Source organism: Hyla sarda, chromosome 10 (assembly GCF_029499605.1).
Source record: "Hyla sarda isolate aHylSar1 chromosome 10, aHylSar1.hap1, whole genome shotgun sequence".
In the NCBI taxonomy this organism is placed as follows: Eukaryota; Metazoa; Chordata; class Amphibia; order Anura; family Hylidae; genus Hyla; species Hyla sarda.
This window is the reverse complement of record NC_079198.1, coordinates 57,836,323-57,856,792: the sequence shown is the minus strand read 5'-3', so window position 1 is coordinate 57,856,792 and position 20,470 is coordinate 57,836,323. Positions and strand designations below refer to the sequence as shown.

Sequence of the window (20,470 nt, the reverse complement as noted above, 5' to 3'; positions counted from 1 at the left end):
TGATCGTGACGTCACAGCTCCGCCTCGTGTGATGTCACGCTCCACCCCCTCAATGCAAGTCTATTGCAGGGGCGAGACAGCTGTCTCGCCCCTGCCATAGACTTACATTGAGGGGGCAGAGCGTGAAATCACATGGGGGCGGAGCCGTGATGTCACAATACTCCGGCCCCGTGATCGGCAGTCATCAGACTCGGAGCGATGTTCGCTCCGGGGCCTGATGAGAGCGGGGTGCTGCGTGCGAGATCGCCTATCTATGCTTTAGATAGAGGATAAGTTGTCAGCACGGTAGTACCCCTTTAAAGCCTGAGAAAAACTGTGGAGAAGAAAAATCAAGAGTTAGCTGCTGTGAGGTGTCTGTATTCTAGAGGTGGGACCTGTAGAGCTAAAGGACCAAACGTGCAATCACAGTAAGGCCTCTAAGGTGTTGATATAGGAGAGCCAGTAGAGTCTGAGAGAGACAGTAAGAGTGTGGGAGCAACTAGCTGACACATTAGGGGGTGACACATGCTATTCAAGAACCAGAAGATAATGAGGATTGACTGTCCAGGTCATAACCATGTGCATGGAAAAGAAAAAGTTGAACAGAGCTGCACTTAAGCATACAAGGATCCACTCTATTCAAAGTCTTTTCAGTCAGCTCTACAGACATATGGAGGCATTCATCATTGTAGGTGTAAGTGAAGCATTTTTATACACTTTTTTTTTTTTGTGTGTGCTGGCAATGTGTAGGAGTACCAAATATATTAAATGGTCGCAGGACATTTGATACATTTTGTGGAGGTACACATTTTTCCGAAATTTCACTCTTCACAAAGCTGAGCTGGTGAGACTTTTCGATGGTTTTGCGCCTTTTCACAAAACGTCTGAATTGATAAATTCATTACCACTGCATAAGACTAACCTTAACAGCTGTTCTGTACACCTGTACGCACTTGAAAAAAAAAGTATAAATCAAAAAGGTGCAAAAAAGTGCCTGAGGTGCTGCGCTGCGCCAAATGTGAGACAAATCTACACACAAAAATAGCTCTAAAGACAATGAACTCATTGAACTGAGCAGCAGGGTGCATACTCAACTACCACTCCATTCAAAATCCTCCATACTATATTTGTGTAGTGAGGTGGCATGGAGGGCTCAGGACCCCTGTTTAATTGATCTGTGAAGGATTCCAGCAATGGTGCCTTGTCAGACATGTATTATCTATCCTGTGCAAAGGTGATAAATGTCCATTGTGGGTAAACTTTAAATTACATTTTTTATAAGCAAAGTGTATAGATAGAGCTTAATGTAGCTTACCTGATTTAGGATATGTAACATTAAAGATGTCATCATCCCGAACTTGAAATTCATTTTCCACAGATGCAAAATCTTCCGAGATTGACATTTGAGGGAAAAGGATCCCATTGTATTGAACGTAAGAAACAGACATTTTCTTCACCTAAAAGGAAATATACAAAAAAGAAAAACCTTGTTACATAGTTCATAAATAAAAAAAATAAAAAACAGTCCTTTAAAGGGGTACTCCGGTGCTTACATATCTTATCACCTATCCAAAGGATAGCTATCATGCCCCCTCCCGTAGGCTTGCATTGAGGGGTGGAGCATGACTTCACATGGGGCGGAGGCGTGATGTCACACGCCGCCGGCCCTGCGGTCGACCGTAATCAGTCCCGGAGCGAAAACGCTTCGGGGACTGATTACAAACGGGGTGCCGTGTGCATGATCACGGGCGTCCCCAGCTGTGGGACTCCCGCAATCAGGCATCTTATCCCCTATCCTTTGGATAGGGGATAAGATGTGTAAGCACCGGAGTACCCCTTTAAATTCAACCTATAACTCTAATGTAAGTATCCAGAGGAAGGCAAAAAACCTTTATAAGACAGAAATTTCCTTTCCCCAATCAAAATATGGCGATCAGAATTATTCCTCAGATCAACGTCCTAACTCAATAAATCTAGTATTTATAATTTGTTATATTATATTTTCAAGGAAGGCATTTGGCCCCTTTTGATTCACCTATCACAGCATTGTGTGGTAAGGATTTCCATAGTCACACAAGACACAATTCCAGGAAAACTTGTATACCATATTTATTGGTGTAATACTTTTAGCTTAAAGTCTATCTGCGTGTTAAACGCCGATAAACTCTTTCTGGCCCTGCAAAAGCGGCTGTGGTTCAATGATTTAAAGCGGCCGCTTTAAATCATGTAACTACAACGGCTTCAGCGGGGTCAGAGTCCTGCCGCCGTCGACCGATTCCCTCCCCATCCCCAGCTTTCATATTTCCCTCTCCTGGGGTGCGCTCCTGCAGGCTCCGGTACTGTCGGCGTCCTGCGCTGTCACTGTGCGCTGACTAGTGAAGTCCTCAACACCACGTCACTCGTCATTGCGCAGCGCACAGCGACAGGTCAGGATGCCGGCAGAGCTTGCAGGAGCACACTCCTGGAGTTTCGCTGCTGCTGACAGTGCAAATCTTTTCCTTAATGAATTTGTTGATACTGTTCCAGCACCAGCCTTGATTGATAGATCTCTTTAGGTATGGGAAGAGATCTATCAATCAAGGCTGGAGGAGCAGGGAGAAAATATTGGGGACTGAACATGGTTCACACAGCATGAAAGTCATGACAGATACACTTTAACCCCTTAAGGACCAGGCCCATTTTGGCCTTAACCCCTTAAGGACCAAGGACGTACTGGTACGTCCTTGGTCCTGCTCCCATGACATAACGCGGGGTTACACGGTAACCCCGCGTCATATCATGGCGGGCCCGGCGTCATAGTGAAGCCGGGACCCGCCGCTAATAGCGCGCAATGCCGATCGCGGCGCCGCGCGATATTAACCCTTTAGCCGCGCGCTCAGAGCTGAGTCGCGCTGCTAAAACCGAACGTGAAAGCTGCCGGTTAACTCAGTGGGCTGTTCGGGATAGCTGCAGCAAAATCGCAGCATCCTGAACAGCTTACAGGACAGTGGGAGGGCCCCTACCTGCCTCCTCGCTGTCCGATCGCCAAATGACTGCTCAGTGCCTGAGATCCAGGCATGAGCAGTTATGCGGCAGAATCGTCGATCACTGGTTTCCTATAAGAAACCAGTGATCAATGATGAAGATCAGTGTGTGCAGTGTTATAGGTCCCTATGGGACCTATAACACTGCAAAAAAAAGTGAAAAAAAAAGTGAATGAATATCATTTAACCCCTCCCCTATTAAAAGTTTGAATCACCCCCCTTTTCCCATAAAAAAAACACAGTGTAAATAAAAATAAACATATATGGTATCACCGCGTGCGGAAATGTCCGAATTATAAAAATATATAATTAATTAAAAATTATTTAAAAATGAATAAAAAGCGATCAATAAGTCCTATCAATGCAAAAATGGTACCGTTAAAAATTTCAGATCATGGCGCAAAAAATTAGCCCTCATACCACCCCATACACGGAAAAATAAAAAAGTTATAGGGGTCAGAAGATGACAATTTTAAATGTATTAATTTTCCTGCATGTAGTTATGATTTTTTCCAGAAGTACGACAAAATCAAACCTATATAAGTAGGGTATCATTTTAATTATATTTAATTTAATTAATTATTTTTACCGAAAAATGTACTACGTAGAAACGGAAGCCCCCAAAAATTACAAAACAGTGTTTTTTTTTTCAATTTTGTTGCACAATGATTTTTTTTTCCGTTTCACCGTAGATTTTTGGGGAAAATGACTGACGTAATTACAAAGTAGAATTGGTGGCACAAAAAATAAGCCATCATATGGATTTTTAGGTGCAAAATTGAAAGAGTTATGATTTTTTAAAGGCAAGGAGCAAAAAACGAAAATGCAAAAACGGAAAACCCCCCGGTCCTTAAGGGGTTAAGGACCAGAGTGTTTTTCGCACATCTGACCATTATCACTTTAAGCATTAATAACTCTGGCATGCTTTTACCTTTCATTCTGATTCCGAGATTGTTTTTTCGTGACATATTTTACTTTATGTTAATGGTAAAATTTCATCGATACTTGCATCATTTCTTGGTGAAAAATTCCAAAATTTGATGAAAAAATTGAAAATGTAGCAGTTTTATAACTTTGAAGCTCTCTGCTTATCAGGAATATAGACATTCCAAATAAATTATATGTTGATTCACATACATAATATGTCTACTTTGTGTTTGCATCATAAAGTTGACATGTTTTTACTTTTGGAAGACATCAGAGGGTTATAAAGTTCAGCAGCAATTTTCCAATTTTTCACAAAATTTTCAAAATCAGAATTTTTCAGGGACCAGTTCAGGTTTGAAGTGGATTTGAAGGGCCTTCATATTAGAAATACCCAATAAATGACCCCATTATAAAAACTGCACCCTTCAAAGTATTCCAAATAACATTTAGTAAGTGTGTTAACCCTTTAGGTGTTTCACAGGAATAACAGCAAAGTGAAGGAGAAAATTCAAAATCTTCATAATCTCGCATGTTCTTGTAGACCCAGTTTTTGAATTTTTACAAGGGGTAAAAACAGATAAATCTTCCTAAAATTTGTAACCCAATTTCTCTTGAGTAAGGAAATAACTCATATGTGTATGTAAAGTGTTCTGCGGGCGCAGTAGAGGGCTCAGAAGGGAAGGAGCAACACTGGGATTTTGGAGAGGTGAGTTTTTCTGAAATGGTTTTTAGGGGTATGTCACATTTAGGAAGCCCCTATGGTGTCAGGACACCAAAAAAACAAATGGTATACTATTTTGGAAACTACACCCCTTAAGGAATGTAACAAGGGGTACAGTGAGCCTTAACACCCCACAGGTGTTTGATGACTTTTCGTTAAAGTTGGATGTGTAAATGATTTTTTTTTCACTAAAATGCTGCTTTTCCCCAAAATTTTACATTTTTACAATGGGTAATAATAAAAAATGCCCCCCAAAATTTGTAACCCCATCTCTTCTGAGTATGGAAATACCCCATGTGTGGATGTCAAGTGCACTGCAGGTACACTACAATGCTCAGAAGAGAAGGAGTCACACGGCTTTTGGAAAGCAAATTTTGCTGAAATGGTTTTTGGGGGGCATGTCACACTTAGGAAGCCCCTATGGTGGCATGACAGCATTAAAAACCTAACAAGGCATATTCTTTTGGAAACTACACCCCTCAATGAACATAACAAGGGGTACAGTGAGCCTTAACAACCCACAGGTGTTTGACAACTTTTCGTTAAAGTTGGATGTGTAAATGAATTTTTTTTTCACTAAAATGCTGCTTTTCCCCCCAAATTTAAAATTTTTACAAGGGGTAATAGTAGAAAATGACCCCCAAAATTTGTAACCCCATGTCTTCTGAGTATGGAAATACCCCATGTGTGGACGTCAAGTGCTCTGCTGGCACACTACAATGCTCAGAAGAGAAGGAGCGCCATTGAGCTTTCGGAGAGTGAATATGTTTGGAATGGGAGTCAGGGGCCATATGTGTTTACAAAGCCCCCCGTCGTGCCAGAACACTGGACCCCCCCCACATGTGACCCCATTGTGGAAACTACAACCCTCACAGAATTTAATAAGGGGTGCAGTGAGTATTTACACCCCACTGGCGTTTGACAGATCTTTGGAATAGTTCCAAAAATCTGTCAGACACCTGTGGGGCACAGATGCTCACTGTACCCCTTATTACATTACGTGAGGGGTGTAGTTTCTAAAATGGGGTCACATGTGGGAGGGGTCCATTGTTCTGGCACTATGGGGGCTTTGTAAGCACACATGCCCTTCAATTTCAGACATATTCTCTCTCCAAAATCCCAATGGCGCTCCTCCTCTTCTGAGCATTGTAGTGCGCCAGCAGAGCACTTTATATCCACATATGGGATATTTTCTTACTCAGAAGAAATGGGGTTACAAATTTTGGGGGCCTTTTTCCTATTTTCCCTTGTGAAAATGAAAAATTTAGGGTAACTCCAGCATTTTAGTGAAAAAAAATATATTTTTCATTTTCCCATCCAACTTTAATGAAAATTCTTCAAGCACCTGTGGGGTGTTAAGGCTCACTATACCCCTTGTTACGTTCCATGAGGGGTGCAGTTTCCAAAATGGGGTCACATGTGGGTATTTATTTTTTTGTGTTTATGTCAGAACCGCTGTAAAATCTGCCACCCCTGTGCAAATCACCAATTTAGGCCTCAAATGTACATGGTGCGCTCTCACTCCTGAGCCTTGTTGTGCGTCCGCAGAACATTTTATGCCTACATATGGGGTATTTCCGTACTCAGGAGAAATTGTGTTACAAATTTTGGGGGTCTTTTTTTGCTTTTGCCGCTTGTGAAAATATAAAGTATGGAGCAACATCAGCATGTTAGTGTAAAAATTTTAATTTTTTTTCACTAACAGGCTGCTGTAGACCCCAACTTTTCCTTTTCATAAGGGGTAAAAGGAGAAAAAGCCCCACAAAATTTGTAGTGCAATTTCTCCCGAGTACGGAAATACCCCATATGTGGCCCTAAACTGTTTCCTTGAAGTGAGAGAACGCCATGCGCATTTGAGGACTAAAATAGGGATTGCATAGGGGTGGACATAGGGGTATTCTACACCAGTGATTCCCAAACAGGGTGCCTCCAGATGTTGCTAAACTCCCAGCATGCCTGGACAGTCAGTGGCTGTCCGGAAATGCTGGGAGTTGTTGTTTTGCAATAGCTGGAGGTTCCGTTTTGGAAACACTGCCGTACAATACGTTTTTCATTTTTATTGGGGTGGGGGACAGTGTAAGGGGGTGTATATATAGTGTTTTACCCTTTATTATGTGTTAGTGTAGTGTGGTGTTTTTAGGGTACATTTGCACTGGCGTGTTATGGTGAGTTTCCCGCTAGGAGTTTGCGCTGCGGCGAAAAATTGCCGCAGCCCAAACTTGAAGCAGGGAACTTACTGTAAACCCACCCGTGTGAATGTACCCTGTACATGGGGAGGGGGCAAACCTCCAGCTGTTTGAAAACTACAACTCCCAGCATGTACTGACAGAACATGCATGCTGGGAGTTGTACTTTTGCAACAGCTGGAGGCACATTGGTTGGAAAACCTTCAGTTAGGTTCTGTTACCTAACTCAGTATTTTCCAACCAGTGTGCCTCCAGCTGTTGCAAAACTACAACTCCCAGCATGTACTGATCGCCGAAGGGCATGCTGGGAGATTTAGTTATGCAACAGCTGGAGGTACGCAACTACATCTCCCAGCATGCCAAGACAGCTGTTTGCTGTTTGGGCATGCTGGGATTTGCAGTTTTGCAACATCTGGAGGGCTATAGTTTAGAGACCACTGCACAGTGATCTCCAAACTGTGGTACTCCAGATGTTGCAAAACTACAAATCCCAGCATGCCCAGACAGCAAACAGCTGTTTGGGCATGCTAGGAGTTGTAGTTTTGCAAGATCTAGAGGGTCATAGTTAAGAGATCACTGCAAAGTGATCTCCAAACTGTAGCCCTCCAGCTGTTGCAAAACTACAATTCCCAGCATGCCCAAACAGCTGTCTGGGCATGCTGAGAGTTGTAGTTTTGCAACATCTGGAGGGCTACAGTATAGAACCACTGTATAGTGGTCTCAGACTGTAGCCCTCCAGATGTTGCTAGGCAACTCAACGGCTTCCGTAGGATCCAGCGAGCCGCATAGCCATCCTCTTCTGCTGCCTGCTGCCACCACGATCGCTGCCCGCTGCCATCGCCGATGGCTAAGTGGATCTTCGGCGCCGGTCCTCTATCGTTTCCCCGTTCTGCCCCGCCTATTGTGGGTGGGCAGGACGGGGAAAGCGAAAGTTAACCCCCCCGCCCCCGATCTGCTATTGGTCATCGCGTCTTGACGCCCAATAGCAGAGATAGGAGGGGTGTCTTAGACAACCGCGATCCCCCTTATATTCTGGGTCACCATAGACCCGTATGACCCGGAATAAGCGCAAATCGCAAGTGTGAATTCACTTGCGATTTGTGCCAATCTCCGACATGGGGGGGGTCTGATGACCCCCCTGGGCATTTGCGCCGGGTGCCTGCTGATTGATATCAGCAGGCATCCTGGTCCGATCCCTGCCCAGCGCGCGGCGGGGACCGAAATTCTCCATGACGTATGCGTACGTCCTTGGTCCTTAAGTACCAGGGAGCTAGGACGTATGCGCACGTCCATTGTCCTTAACAGGTTAATATGGAACTGGGCCCTGATTTGCAGCTATAATAATTTCCTCTCTTCTGTACCCATTTAAAGGAATATATATATATATATATATATATATATATATATATATATACACACAGTATAAAAAAGGGTGTGGAGGAGCACCGTGTTATTGGATTCCAGATCCCCGTGGGTGTACAGCTCCGGGAATAGACCAGTTCCCATGAAATATAAAGAGAAAATGGAAGCGGCACTCCAACTTGTAAGTGAAAAATAGTGAAGGTTTATTCACACATCTGTGCAGGCAACGTTTCGGCTCGACAATAGAGCCTTTCTCAAGCAGAGTAAACAGTGTAACATTGTGCATATATATCAGCCCCCTAATCACACAAGTAAATGCCTGTTCTCTCTTACACTATATGTATGACCGATTGCGGTCTCTTGAGTATGATGTACACTACTGTTTTTGTTTTGGATAACACCCCACCCCCCCTCATTTACATGTGTGATTAGGGGTCTGATATATATGCACGAGGTAAAGTGTACACGAAAGTGGTGGATGGGGTGTATATTTCACCTGGTTTTCTCAGCCAGGTACGATATAGAATATCTGGAAGGATATGCTGCTTTAGCGGAGCATAGTCTGCTACGGTTCTCTTGTTAAAGGGGTTATCCAGGAAAAAACTTTTTTATATATATATCAACTGGCTCCAGAAAGTTAAACAGATTTGTAAATTACTTCTATTAAAAAATCTTAATCCTTTCAGTACTTATGAGCTTCTGAAGTTAAGGTTGTACTGAAAGGATTAAGATTTTTTTAATAGAAGCAATTTACAAATCTGTTTAACTTTCTGAAGCCAGTTGATATATAAAAAAAAGTTTTTTCCTGGATAACCCCTTTAAGTTTCATGGGCTGGATTTCCTGGACTGGAGGACAGGTTGGATGTGGGAGTGTTCCAGTCCACACCCATAGTCCACTATGGGTTTCCCTATTTCAAGGTGTCCTCAGGTGAGGTTGGGTGTCTGCTGATTGCTGGAGAGTCAGGGGAGAAAACAGCCCCAAACAGGACTGCAGCTAAAACCCACCAGGTCTGAACTTCATTCTATGGACACTTTTGTGAGTTTGCTTGGAGCCAAACATTAGGCCCTCAGTATGTTTAGTTAGAGCCACACAGGCTTAGGTTTTTGTTGTTTTGATTGCACTGTGCTTTGTGCTGAAAATCACTTACACATCCTCTGAGACATTCAAAACCAACTGCCTGTGTGAATATTGTCATTGCCGACCTCCACCGTGTGAGCTGTTCCCTACAATATCTATCTATCTATCTATCTATCTATCTATCTATCTATCTAGTAACAGAAGAATGCAGCAGCACACTGCCAGCACAAAGATATAGATGAAACATGAATATGCAGTTAAAACATGGAGAGCTATACAGCTATGGTGTAATAGATGCACATGTGAAACTATGAAATAGTGAGGCACTTAGCTCGCAAATTTGTCTCCACCGGCGGTCAAAAAGCTTGGACCATCCCACCGCGATAACTTACTCTTTGTCTGTATCTATCTATCTATATATATATATATATATATATATATATATATATATATATATATTAGTGTCCCAGTACCGGAGTGGGTCCTGTCAGGTAAACATTGCTTCAGGTGCCTGCACTAGGCCCTGCTGCTGAGGTTTATATTGTTTTGCACTGTACCCTTAAGAATTGTAAAGAATATCTATAAGGAGGTATGATCCAGAGTACCCATGTGACCCTGATTGCCCAATGGGAGCCCCCCCCCCCCTAACTAGGCCATATATAGTGCAGGGGGAGGAGTTATTAGAGGAGAAGTCTCATGCATAAAAACGTATCCCCTCTCTGAAGGTTAGGGGATAAGGTTTAGATCGGAGGTCGTCACGCCCCCTCCATATATTTTTATGGGAGAGCCATTCGGCAACCTTCGGCTCTCCTGTAGAGCTTAATGTAGGGGCAACCCCTGTGCTGCCGCCCGAAGCGGAGGCCTCATCGCCCCCTCCATTAAGCTCTATGGGAGAGCCGAAGGTTGCCGATCGGCTCCCCCATATAACTACAATGGAGGGGGCATGGTGGCCTCCGCTTTGGGAGGGGGTCGTGACGCGTTCCTGGTTATTGTGCTACAGCACAGGGGCTCCGTACAGGGGATCGCGGAGGGCCCCAGCGCTCGGACCCCTCGCAATCTTAAACTTATCCCCTATTCTTTGGATAGGGGAAACGTTTTTATGCATGAGACTTATCCTTTAACCCCTTAAGGACCAGGCCAATTTTCACTGTAGGACCAGAGCATTTTTTGCACATCTGACTATTTTCACTTTAAGCATTAATAACTCTGGGATGCTTTTTACCTTTCATTCTGATTCCGAGAATGTTTTTTAGTGACATATTCTACTTTATGTTAGTGGCCAAATTTTGTCGATACTTAATTTCTTGGTGAAAAGTTCCAAAATGTTATGAAAAATTAAACTTTTGCATTTTTCTAACTTTTGAAGCTCTTTGCTTGTAAGGAAAATAGACATTCCATATAAAATATATTTTGATTCACAAATACAATATGTCAACTTTGTTTGCATCATAAAGTTGACATGTTTTTCCTTATTGGAAGACATCAGAGGGTTTCAAAGTTAAGCAACAATTTTCTAATTTTTCACGAAATTTAAAAAATCTGAATTTTTCAAGGACCAGTTCAGGTTTGAAGTGGATTTGAAGGGCCTTCATATTAGAAATACCCCATAAATGACCCCATTATAAAAACTGCACCCCTCAAAGTATTCAAAGTGACATTCAGTAAGTGTGTTAACCCTTTAGGTGTTTCACAGGAATAGCAGCAAAGTGAAGGAGAAAATTCAAAATCTTCATTTTTTACACTTGCATGTTCTTGTAGATCCAGTTTTTGAATTTTTACAAGGGGTAAAAGGAAAAAAATCCTCTCAAAATTTGTAACCCAATTTCTCTCGAGTAAGGAAATACCTCATATGTGTATGTCAAGTGTTCGGCGGGCACAGTAGAGGGCTCAGAAGGGAAGGAACAACAATGGGATTTTGGAGAGTGAGTTTTTCTGAAATGGTTTTTGGGGGGGCATGTCACATTTAGGAAGCCCTTATGGTGCCAGAACAGGAGGAAAAAAAAACACATGGCATACCATTTTGGAAACTAAACTCCTCAAGGCATGTAACAAGGGGTCCAGTGAGCCTTAACACCCCACAGGTGTGTGACGACTTTTCATTAAAGTCGGATGTGTAAATGAGAAAAAAAAAATTTCACTAAAGTGCAGTTTTTTCCCAAATTTACAATTTTTATAAAGGTAGCTCCATCTCTTCTGAGTATGGAAATACCCCATGTTAGAACGTAAAATGCTCTGCGAGCGAACTACAAGGGTGCGTTCACACTACGGAATTCCCGCGAGCAGAATTCCGCGGTGTGAACTTAACATTAGTGTGAATGGGTCTCCGCGGACAATTCCGGACATGTTCATTCTTTGCACAGAAGTCAGCGAGCACTGCATAGCCGTCAATGGTGACGGCTCAGTGCCCTGCGGCCCTAGCGCCGAAGCACCAGCGGCGGCGGCCGCCAGACTGAATCTCCGCTTGCGGAATTCAGCGAGCGAGTTTCCGCAGTGTGAACGCACCCCAATGCTCAGAAGAGAAGGAGTAACATTTGGCTTTTGGAAAGCAAATTTTGCTGAAATTGTTTTAGGGGGGCATGTTGCATTTAGGAAGCCCCTATGGTGCCAGAACAGCAAGAAAAACCACATGGCATACAATTTTGGAAACTACACCCCTCAAGGAACGTAACAAGGGGTACAGTGAGCCTTAACACCTCACAGGTATTTCACAACTTTTTGTTAAAGTTGTATGTGTAAATGAAGAAAATAATTTTTTCACTAAAATGCTGTTTTTCCCCCCCAAATTTTAAATTTTTATAAGGGATTTTAGAAGAAAATGACCCCCAAAATTTGTAACCCCATTTCTTCTGAGTATGGAAATACCCCATGTGTGGACGTCAAGTGCTCTGCGGGTGAACTACAATGCTCAGAAGAGGAGATGCACCATTGAGCTTTTGGAAAGAGAATTTGTTTAGAATGGAAGTCAGGGGCCAAATGCGTTTACAAAGCCCCCCGTGGTGCCAAAACAGTGGACCAAAATCCCAATGGCACTCCTTCTCTTCTGAGCATTGTAGTGCGCCCGCAGATCACTTTACATCCACATATGGGGTATGGTCTTACTTAGAAGAAATGGAGTTACAAATTTTGGAGGCTTTTTTCCTATTTTCCCTTGTGAAAATGAAAAATTTAGGGTAACACCAGCATTTTACGAAAATCCAGCTTTTATGAAAATTCGTCAAACACCTGTGGGGTGTTAAAGCTCACTATACCCCTTGTTACGTTCCATTAGGGGTGCAGCTTCCAAAATGGGGTCACATGTGGGTATCTATGTTTTTTGCGTTTGTGTCAGAACCACTGTAAAATCAGCCACCCCTGTGCAAATCACCAATTTAGGCCTCAAATGTACATGGTGCGCTCTCACTCCTGAGCCTTGTTGTGCCTCCGCAGAGCATGTTACGCCCACATATGGGGTATTTCCGTACTCAGGAGAAATTGCGTTACAGATTTTGGGGGTCTTTTTTTTCCCTTTTACCTCTTGTGAAAATAAAAAATATGGGGCAAAAATTTTACACTAACAGACTGGTGTAGACCCCAACTTTTCCTTTTCATAATGGGTAAAAGGAGAAAAAGCCCCCCCAAAACTTGTAGTGCAATTTCTCCCGAGCAGGTATATACCCCATATGTGGCCCTCTGTCGGTTTCCCCGTTCTGCCCTGCCTATTGTGGGTGGGCAGAACGGGGAAGCCAAAAGTTAACCCCCTGCCCCCGATCTGCTATTGGTCATCACTTCTAGATGACCAATAGCAGGGATAGGAGGGGTGGCACCCCTGCCACCTCACTCCTATCCCTTCAGGGGGATCGTGGATGTCTTGGACAACCCCGATCCCCCTTATTTTCTGGGTCACCGGGTCACCATAGATATAGAATTTTCTCCTGCTCTGAACAGTTCCTGACATGGACAGAGGTGTCAGCAGAGATGGTCATGGCAGAAAAGAAATCCAAAAAGAAAAGCATTTCCTCTGTAGTATACAGCCGCTAATAAGTACTGGAAGGATTAAGATTTTTTCATTTACAAATCTGTTTAAAGGGGTTAACCCCCATAAGGTGACTTTAGTACGTACCTGGCAGACAGTAATGGACATGCTTAGGAAGGATCTGCGCTTGTCTTGGGGCTAAATGGCTATGTTGTGAGATTACCATAACACTGTGGCTAGCTGTTTGTGAACTAGTATTTCCTGTTTGACTTTTCTTTTTTTGACTACAAATCCCACAATTCCATCTTCCTCCCTCCCACACATCAGCCACAACACCCATTGAAACATAAATGAGCTGCATCCATACAAATCAGTGTGATTTTCAATCAGGGTGCCTACAGCTGTTGCATTAGTTACAGATTGATCTCTCTCCCACCAAGCGATCCCTCCACCCATTGAAGCAGACAGGCTCCCTGTCATCAGCTGACTAGTGAGTCTCAGGTCTCAGCCGCATTGCAACCTGGGAAAAATCTGAGACAACAGTCATTTTTGTACGCTGGTAAAAATAAATATTGGAGTGAAAATCACAGAATTGTGAGAAAACCGTCACACACAGGTACTGTCACTATATTATGAAATACACTAACTTTACAGCCCCTCTAGCATAGTCAAATAAAATAAAAAAAAATCCTGGAATAACCCTTTAACTTTCTGGCATAAACAAAAAAAAGTTTCCCACCGGAGTACCCCTTTTAAGTCAATGTCTACTCCAAGTGAGGAGTGTGGAGTGCAGAGCTCAGTGTCAGCTGCAGTGTGGAGAAGAGACAGCAAGAGTGTGAGGTGATTCAAGGGAAGCCTAAAGAAAATCTTCAATCAAGCGACCACACTATTATGCAAGTGTTCACTGCTCAGTAGGAGTAGGGAATTCCTATCTGTGAGCACAAGAGCAGGTGAGTTTATGGGCCACACAGTGCTAGTTCATACCCGTTAATTGGACACTATCAGAACCCTAGTTAGCCTGGGAGGCCTCAAAAGGAAGTCTAAAGTCCCAAGCCTGCAACAAGTAAAGCCAAGTGTGTATAAAGTACTACAAGTCACAGCAAGCCTACAGGGCTCCAAAGGATTACTCTGCATCTCCTCCACTCTAATCTGCACTGAGAGGATTGTATAAACTACTCCTGCCTCAGTAAAGACAGTTATTCGTAACCTGGCATCAGTGTTTTTATTATCCCACACCTGGCCCAGGAGAAGCTGTCCTATCCTCAGACCGTGTAGGTTAACGGTGCCCTGGTGTCACAAAGTGATACATCTAACCACCGCGAGTCATGTGCCACAGTCTGTCCAATTCCCCATGGTCACCACATGCATTTTTGGCATCACAAACAGGATTTCAGTGTGTGCCTTATTCACAGTGAAACCCCCTAGTCTGAAATGTGTCTATACTGTAAAAAGCGCACGAGCGTGCAACAATTTATGCACCATTTCTGCTATACGGAACTTTGTCTTTAGAAGTGTTTATTGCAAGAGGCGCTATTGAAAAAGAGGGGGAGAAGAAAAGCGTATTGTCGGCCATATTGTCTGCAAATCCGTGAATTCTGGGTGCGAGCTGTACCACCAAAGTTCCTGCAGTACCTGCAATGGTTAATTGGCGCACATGGGAGATCCAGGACACCAAAGTCCAGGCTCCACCCACCACCAACCTCCAGGAGCAACTCCTCCTTCCTAAGAGCAAGGAGGAGCCAAAAGTGCCACCCTGTGTTCCACAGAGGAAGATTTTCACAGCTGGACCCTACAGGAAGATTCCTGGGAGCCGCCATCTTGAAAATCCTGCGGCTGCCCTGATCACCCTCCGGGACTGTTCTGCTACTGGGATGAACCAGTGAGCACAGAGCTGTGAAGGGCCTCCGGTGCCCGAATCAGTCATTAACTCTGCGACTGTCACTGTGTTTCCCGCTATTGCTTGCAGCTGTCAGTCAACAAGTCAGTGCTGCCCAGTACCTGCAGAACAGAGGAGGAGCACCCCCAAACCACTATAGCCATAAACTCTGTACCTTATCTAAAAATGCCAGTATGTCTGAAGCAAGCACCAGTGGATTACCGGGCACAAGCGCCACACTACCGCCGGTGACAAGTGCACCATCTGCTCTGGCTACCAGCGCCACGTCTTCAGCTGCTGCCAGCATCCCAGATATTCTAGCTGTTACTACAGTTGCTGCTCCTACACAGGGCTTCATGGGAAACTCTGGGCTGCCCACCTACAGCGGAGATCTTTTCACCCTGTGGGAATTAAAGGAAAGTTTCAGAGCATCTCAGAATTCTACAATTTCCCTTGAAACCAACAGGTGCAGTTATTGGTGGGTCAGCTACAGAGACCAGCACTAAAGAATTCCGTACCTGGCCTGCAAAGGACAAGGTGACTGTCAACCAGATCTTCAAAGGAGATTGTTGACCAGATCTTCTTACCTCGGCTGTTTGAAACATGAGCACCACCTGCGGTATGCCTGCGATTCTACGAGTGATGACAGAAGCCAGGTGAAAGCCTGAGAGTGTATGCAGTAGAACTTTAGAATGCTTTTGACACTATCCAGAAGTTAGATGGGATACCCCTCGATAGAGGGAACAAAGTCTTGATGGACTGGTTAATAGACGTGTATATGCCAAGTGGGACAAGGCCCAACTAAAAATGCTTGCCGCCCAGAACTCGGTTATCCCATTCCCCTTATTTAAGACTTGCTTTCTAGGTGGTAGAATCAGAGTTGGTGGATGCCACTAGTGCCACTACCCCAAGTCAGGAACCCCTAGAAGCTGTTGCCACACCTGCCCTACCTGACCTCCTGCTCCGCCCCTGACTCAAACCCCACAAGCTGTCGCCTCAGTCACGGTGTTCCAGCATATGAGGCAAGATCAAGCATGAATTAAAGCAATTTAGAAGCTTACCCCATCCTCAAGAGGGTCCTTGTTGTCAAGGGACCAGCCCCCTAGGGCCGAACCAGCCCCCAGACAGCTAAGCTGCCGTACCCCCCCAGACCAAAATATTGGGAGCAGTAGATCCTATTGCACCTATTGTCAGAAACCCAGCCATTGGAAGAGCCAGTGCTGTGCTTTAAATGGACTGCCCCTGAGGTCGAGGGCTGTCCCACTACATCGCACCCTGCCCCAAGATAACTGTAGTTGTTAAGGGCGTACCCTTACAAGCGTTGCTGGACACAGGGTCGCAACTATCCCCAAGAGTGTTCTACCAACTTTGGGACTCTGGTAATTTGTGTGCCACATCTGATGTTGATTTCAGTCTGTTAGCGACTAAAGTGCAACCTATACCCTGCCATGGGTATTGGAAACCCACAGTCCAGGTGGGAAGTAATGTGTTTGCTGGGAAAGGTGTAATTGTAACAAATGAAAATGATGAGGGGGCTGCAGAATTAATTTTGGGGATGAATATTAGGAGGAATAGTTTCATGAAAATGATGGATGCATTGCGTGCTTCTCTCCCCACTGCTTCTTCCACTCACAAACAGGCCCTGCAAGATGACCCGAAGGCATTAAAGGCTAAGCAGAAGATCATTAACAAGAAAGGAGAGATCTGTCGAGTCCACATTCAAGACGCAAGGTCGGTGGTACTACAACCCAACACAGAGACTATACTTTGGTGTAAAAGCCTGTCCCAGTCTGAACAACGGGGATTACCAAGCTCTCCTTGAGCCTATCCAATCAGAGAGCCACCCACTTGTAAGAGCTGCTAGGAGCTTAGTCACTGTCATTAATGGACGTGTTCCTGTCAGATTTGTGAATCTGGATGACACGCTCCCTCTATCTTAGGCAAGTTCACCTCTGTAGCACAGCTTTATTTCCTCCAACCCGAGGACATCTTAAAGGAGTGATTAATCACCAAGCAGCAAATGAGTACCGCCACAGGAGATCAAAACAGGACCAGTCCAGAACCCTGGTGGGTGCAACTTAACGTAGGAGATGTTCCCACTCCTCCGGATCAAGTTAATGGTGTATTTAATGTGGCAAAAATACATCATCAGGCATTCAGCAAACATCCTACTAACTTTGGGAAAACCTCCCTAATACAACACTGGATTGATACGGGCGAAAATCTGCCCATCAAGGAGAGATACGGCCGGTGGCACCAGCCATGTACCAGAACATGAAGAAAATGTTGGTTGAAATGAAAGAGGCCGATGTGATACAGGAAAGCCAGAGTCCATGGGCTGCACCACTCGTGTTGGTCAAGATGAAGGAGGGGACCATGCGATTCTACGAGGACTACCGCAAACGTAATAACATTATGCACAAGGATGCGTACCCCCTGCCACAGAGAATCACTCACAGTGTTGGGCTCTGTTGCTTATTTCTCCACTCTGGACCTAACCAGCAGATATTGGCAGGTAACCATGGCACCAGAGGACCAAGAGAAAACGACATTCACAACTCCAATGGGCCTATGCCTATCTTTCAGCATCTTGACCATCTGAATTTCCAAAGCATTCTCCTGTACTTAGACGATGTCATTGTCTATTCAAAAACTTATAAAGAACACCTAAAGCATCTGACGTCTTTGACAAACTGATACAGCACGGGCTAAAGATCAAAACCATCAAAGTGCCTTCTGCTAAAGCCTAAAGTCCAGTACCTTGGCCATGTAGTAAGCGTGGAAGGAGTCCAGCCAGATCCCGAAAAAGTGACTTCAGTCAAGAACTGGCCTACACCAACCACCATATGGGAGGTTCGAAGCCTCCTTGGGTTCACTGGCTATTATCGCCACTTCATACAACACTTTGCGCAAGTAGTGGAACCACTGAATGCTCTACTACATTGTCATGCATTCTGACTAGTTCAGAATGAAGCAAAGAGTCTGGGGGTCTGTTTGGGGTTTCTCTATAGGTCCCAGCTACAATGCCCTTCATAGTCAGACATTAGCTATAAACAATATGGTGTTGATAGTTGTTCCAAGGTCAAATTATCCTCTCTTCTGATATTTTTATTAAGTGAAAATTTAACTACTTGATGTTGTCAGCTTATGGTCCCGCATGATTTGTGGTGCCACCTAGAATGAATGATTGTCACTACCCCGAAGGGAGGCTGTCTATGTCCCTATTAGTCAAGAGTTTTCATACCTAGGGGCATACTTCACAACAGCCGGCTCCTAAATATCCCCATGCCAAAGAGAAGGGGTAGAGCAGAAGCAAGCATAAGTTCTCATGAATAATGGTCTTCGCCTGCAAGGAAGCGCCATGAGGCATAATAGTTCTCACGGGACAATAAGCCTTCCCCTGGAAGTTACCTGAGAGGCCACGAGGAGCCAGAAAGGTCCTTTCAGATGCAGCAATATGACTGTAAGGTAACTATCTATACAAGGGTCCTATGATTACATCTTCTCCTTCTCTTTCCCATTAACCCCTTAAGGAATGGAGCTTTTTCCGTTTTTTCATTTTCTATTTTTCCTCCTTAACTTAAAAAAATCGTAACATAAAATTTTCCCCTAAAATTCTATATGATGGCTTTTTTTTGTGCCACCAATTCTACTTTGTAATGACATAAGTCATCTTGTCCAAAAATCTACGGCGAAACGGGAAAAAAAATAATTGTGCAACAAAATTCAAGAAAAAATGCCATTTTGTAACTTTTAGGGGCTTCCATTTCTAGGTAGTACATTTTTTTGTAAAAATTACACCTTATCTTACCATACGATTAAAATGATACCCTACTTGTATAGGTTTGATTTTGTATTACTACTGAAAAAAAATCATAAATACATGCAGGAAAATGTATACGTTTAAAATTGTCATTTTCTGAGCCCTATAACTTTTTTTTTTTCCATTTTCAGGGGGCTATGAGGGCCCGTGATCTGAAGTTTTTGTCGGTACCATTTTTGCATTGATCGGACTTTTTGATCGCTTTTTATTCATCTTTTCATGATATAAAAAGTGACCAAAAATACGCTATTTTGGACTTTTGAATTTTTTTGCGCGTACGCCATTGTACGTGCGGTTTAAAAAGTGGTATATTGTTATAATTCGGACATTCCCGCACGCGGCAATACCACATATGTTTATTTTTACTTTTTATTTACACAGTTTTTTTTTTTTTTTTTTATTCTTGGAAATGCCAGGTGATTCAAACTTTTATTAGGGGAAGGGGATCATTGAAAGGCTTAATGATTTTTTTACACTTTTCTTATGCCATATTATAGCCCCTATGGGTGGCTATAACATTGCATGTACTGATCTTTAACAATGATTGATGCATCTCCTTAGTAATGCATCAATCAGTGTTTTCGGCGATTGAATGCTCAAGCCTGGATCTCAGGCTTGAATCATTCAATCGGCGATCGGACTTCAGGAAGCAAGGTAAGAGACCTTCCTCCTGAAGTATAGCTGTTCGGGATGCAGCGATTTTACCGCAGCGATCCCGAACAGCTCCCTGAGCAAATCGGCACATTTTACTTTCACTTTTAGCCACGCGGCGCCGCAATCGGTGCCGCGCGCTATTAGTGGCGGGTCCCGGTTTCACTATGACACCGGGCCCGCCGTGATATGATGCGGGGTTACCGTGTAACCCCGCGTTATATCACGGGAGCTGGACCAAGGGCGTAAGTTAGAGGTCTCGTATATATCTGGCAGTGGACTAGTTCTTATTTGATTGTGATACTTTTATAATGTGGATGAAAATTATACCAATTAGTACGTACTGTGAAAGATCTTTCCTAATCTTGTATTTGAGATGTTAAATTCTAAATTGCGGAAAGTTCTCCCTTCTACTGCAGAGAACGGGGCGTGTTCTGTGCATATTAATGCATACATATAATACATAAGGCATAGTCATTCACCATCTAATTGACAGAATACAAATATATCCACAAGGAAACATATTTAAGTATTCCTCCAAATGTATTAAAAGTAGTGAGAAGATAATCATGGTAATGTACCTAAAGATGTACACAAGTATTTCCTCCAAATTTAATACCATAGATTTTATATCTTAAATATGTCCTACTAGTTAGTTAGTAGGGGCTGGAGGGTTCATACAAGTCCCCTCCATGTAATATATCCAGATATTAGATTGTCCCATCCTTTATATCATTTGGTGTAATAACATATGATATTGAACTAACCATTGTTGTAAAATAAAACTATTTTCTGTAATGTAGTTGTACCTACTCAGATATTCTTAGTATGATTCATTAATGTTCTACGTATTTAATCCTATCTCTTTAAAAATTAACACCTTAACGACCAT

General features: G+C 43.5%; 1 protein-coding gene across 3 annotated transcripts in view; it reads right to left on the bottom strand.

Annotated features, from left to right (window-relative positions):
- The window catches only part of LOC130294084 (sulfotransferase 2B1-like), a 110,906-nt gene that overhangs the window by 28,972 nt on the left and 61,464 nt on the right, over positions 1–20,470 (bottom strand). For all 3 annotated transcript variants that reach the window (XM_056543502.1, XM_056543503.1, XM_056543504.1), the window contains exon 2: positions 1,295–1,436. In XM_056543502.1, the coding sequence (XP_056399477.1) occupies positions 1,295–1,427 (133 nt within the window). In that variant the 5' untranslated portion in view covers positions 1,428–1,436. The remainder of the gene's footprint in view (positions 1–1,294; positions 1,437–20,470) is intronic.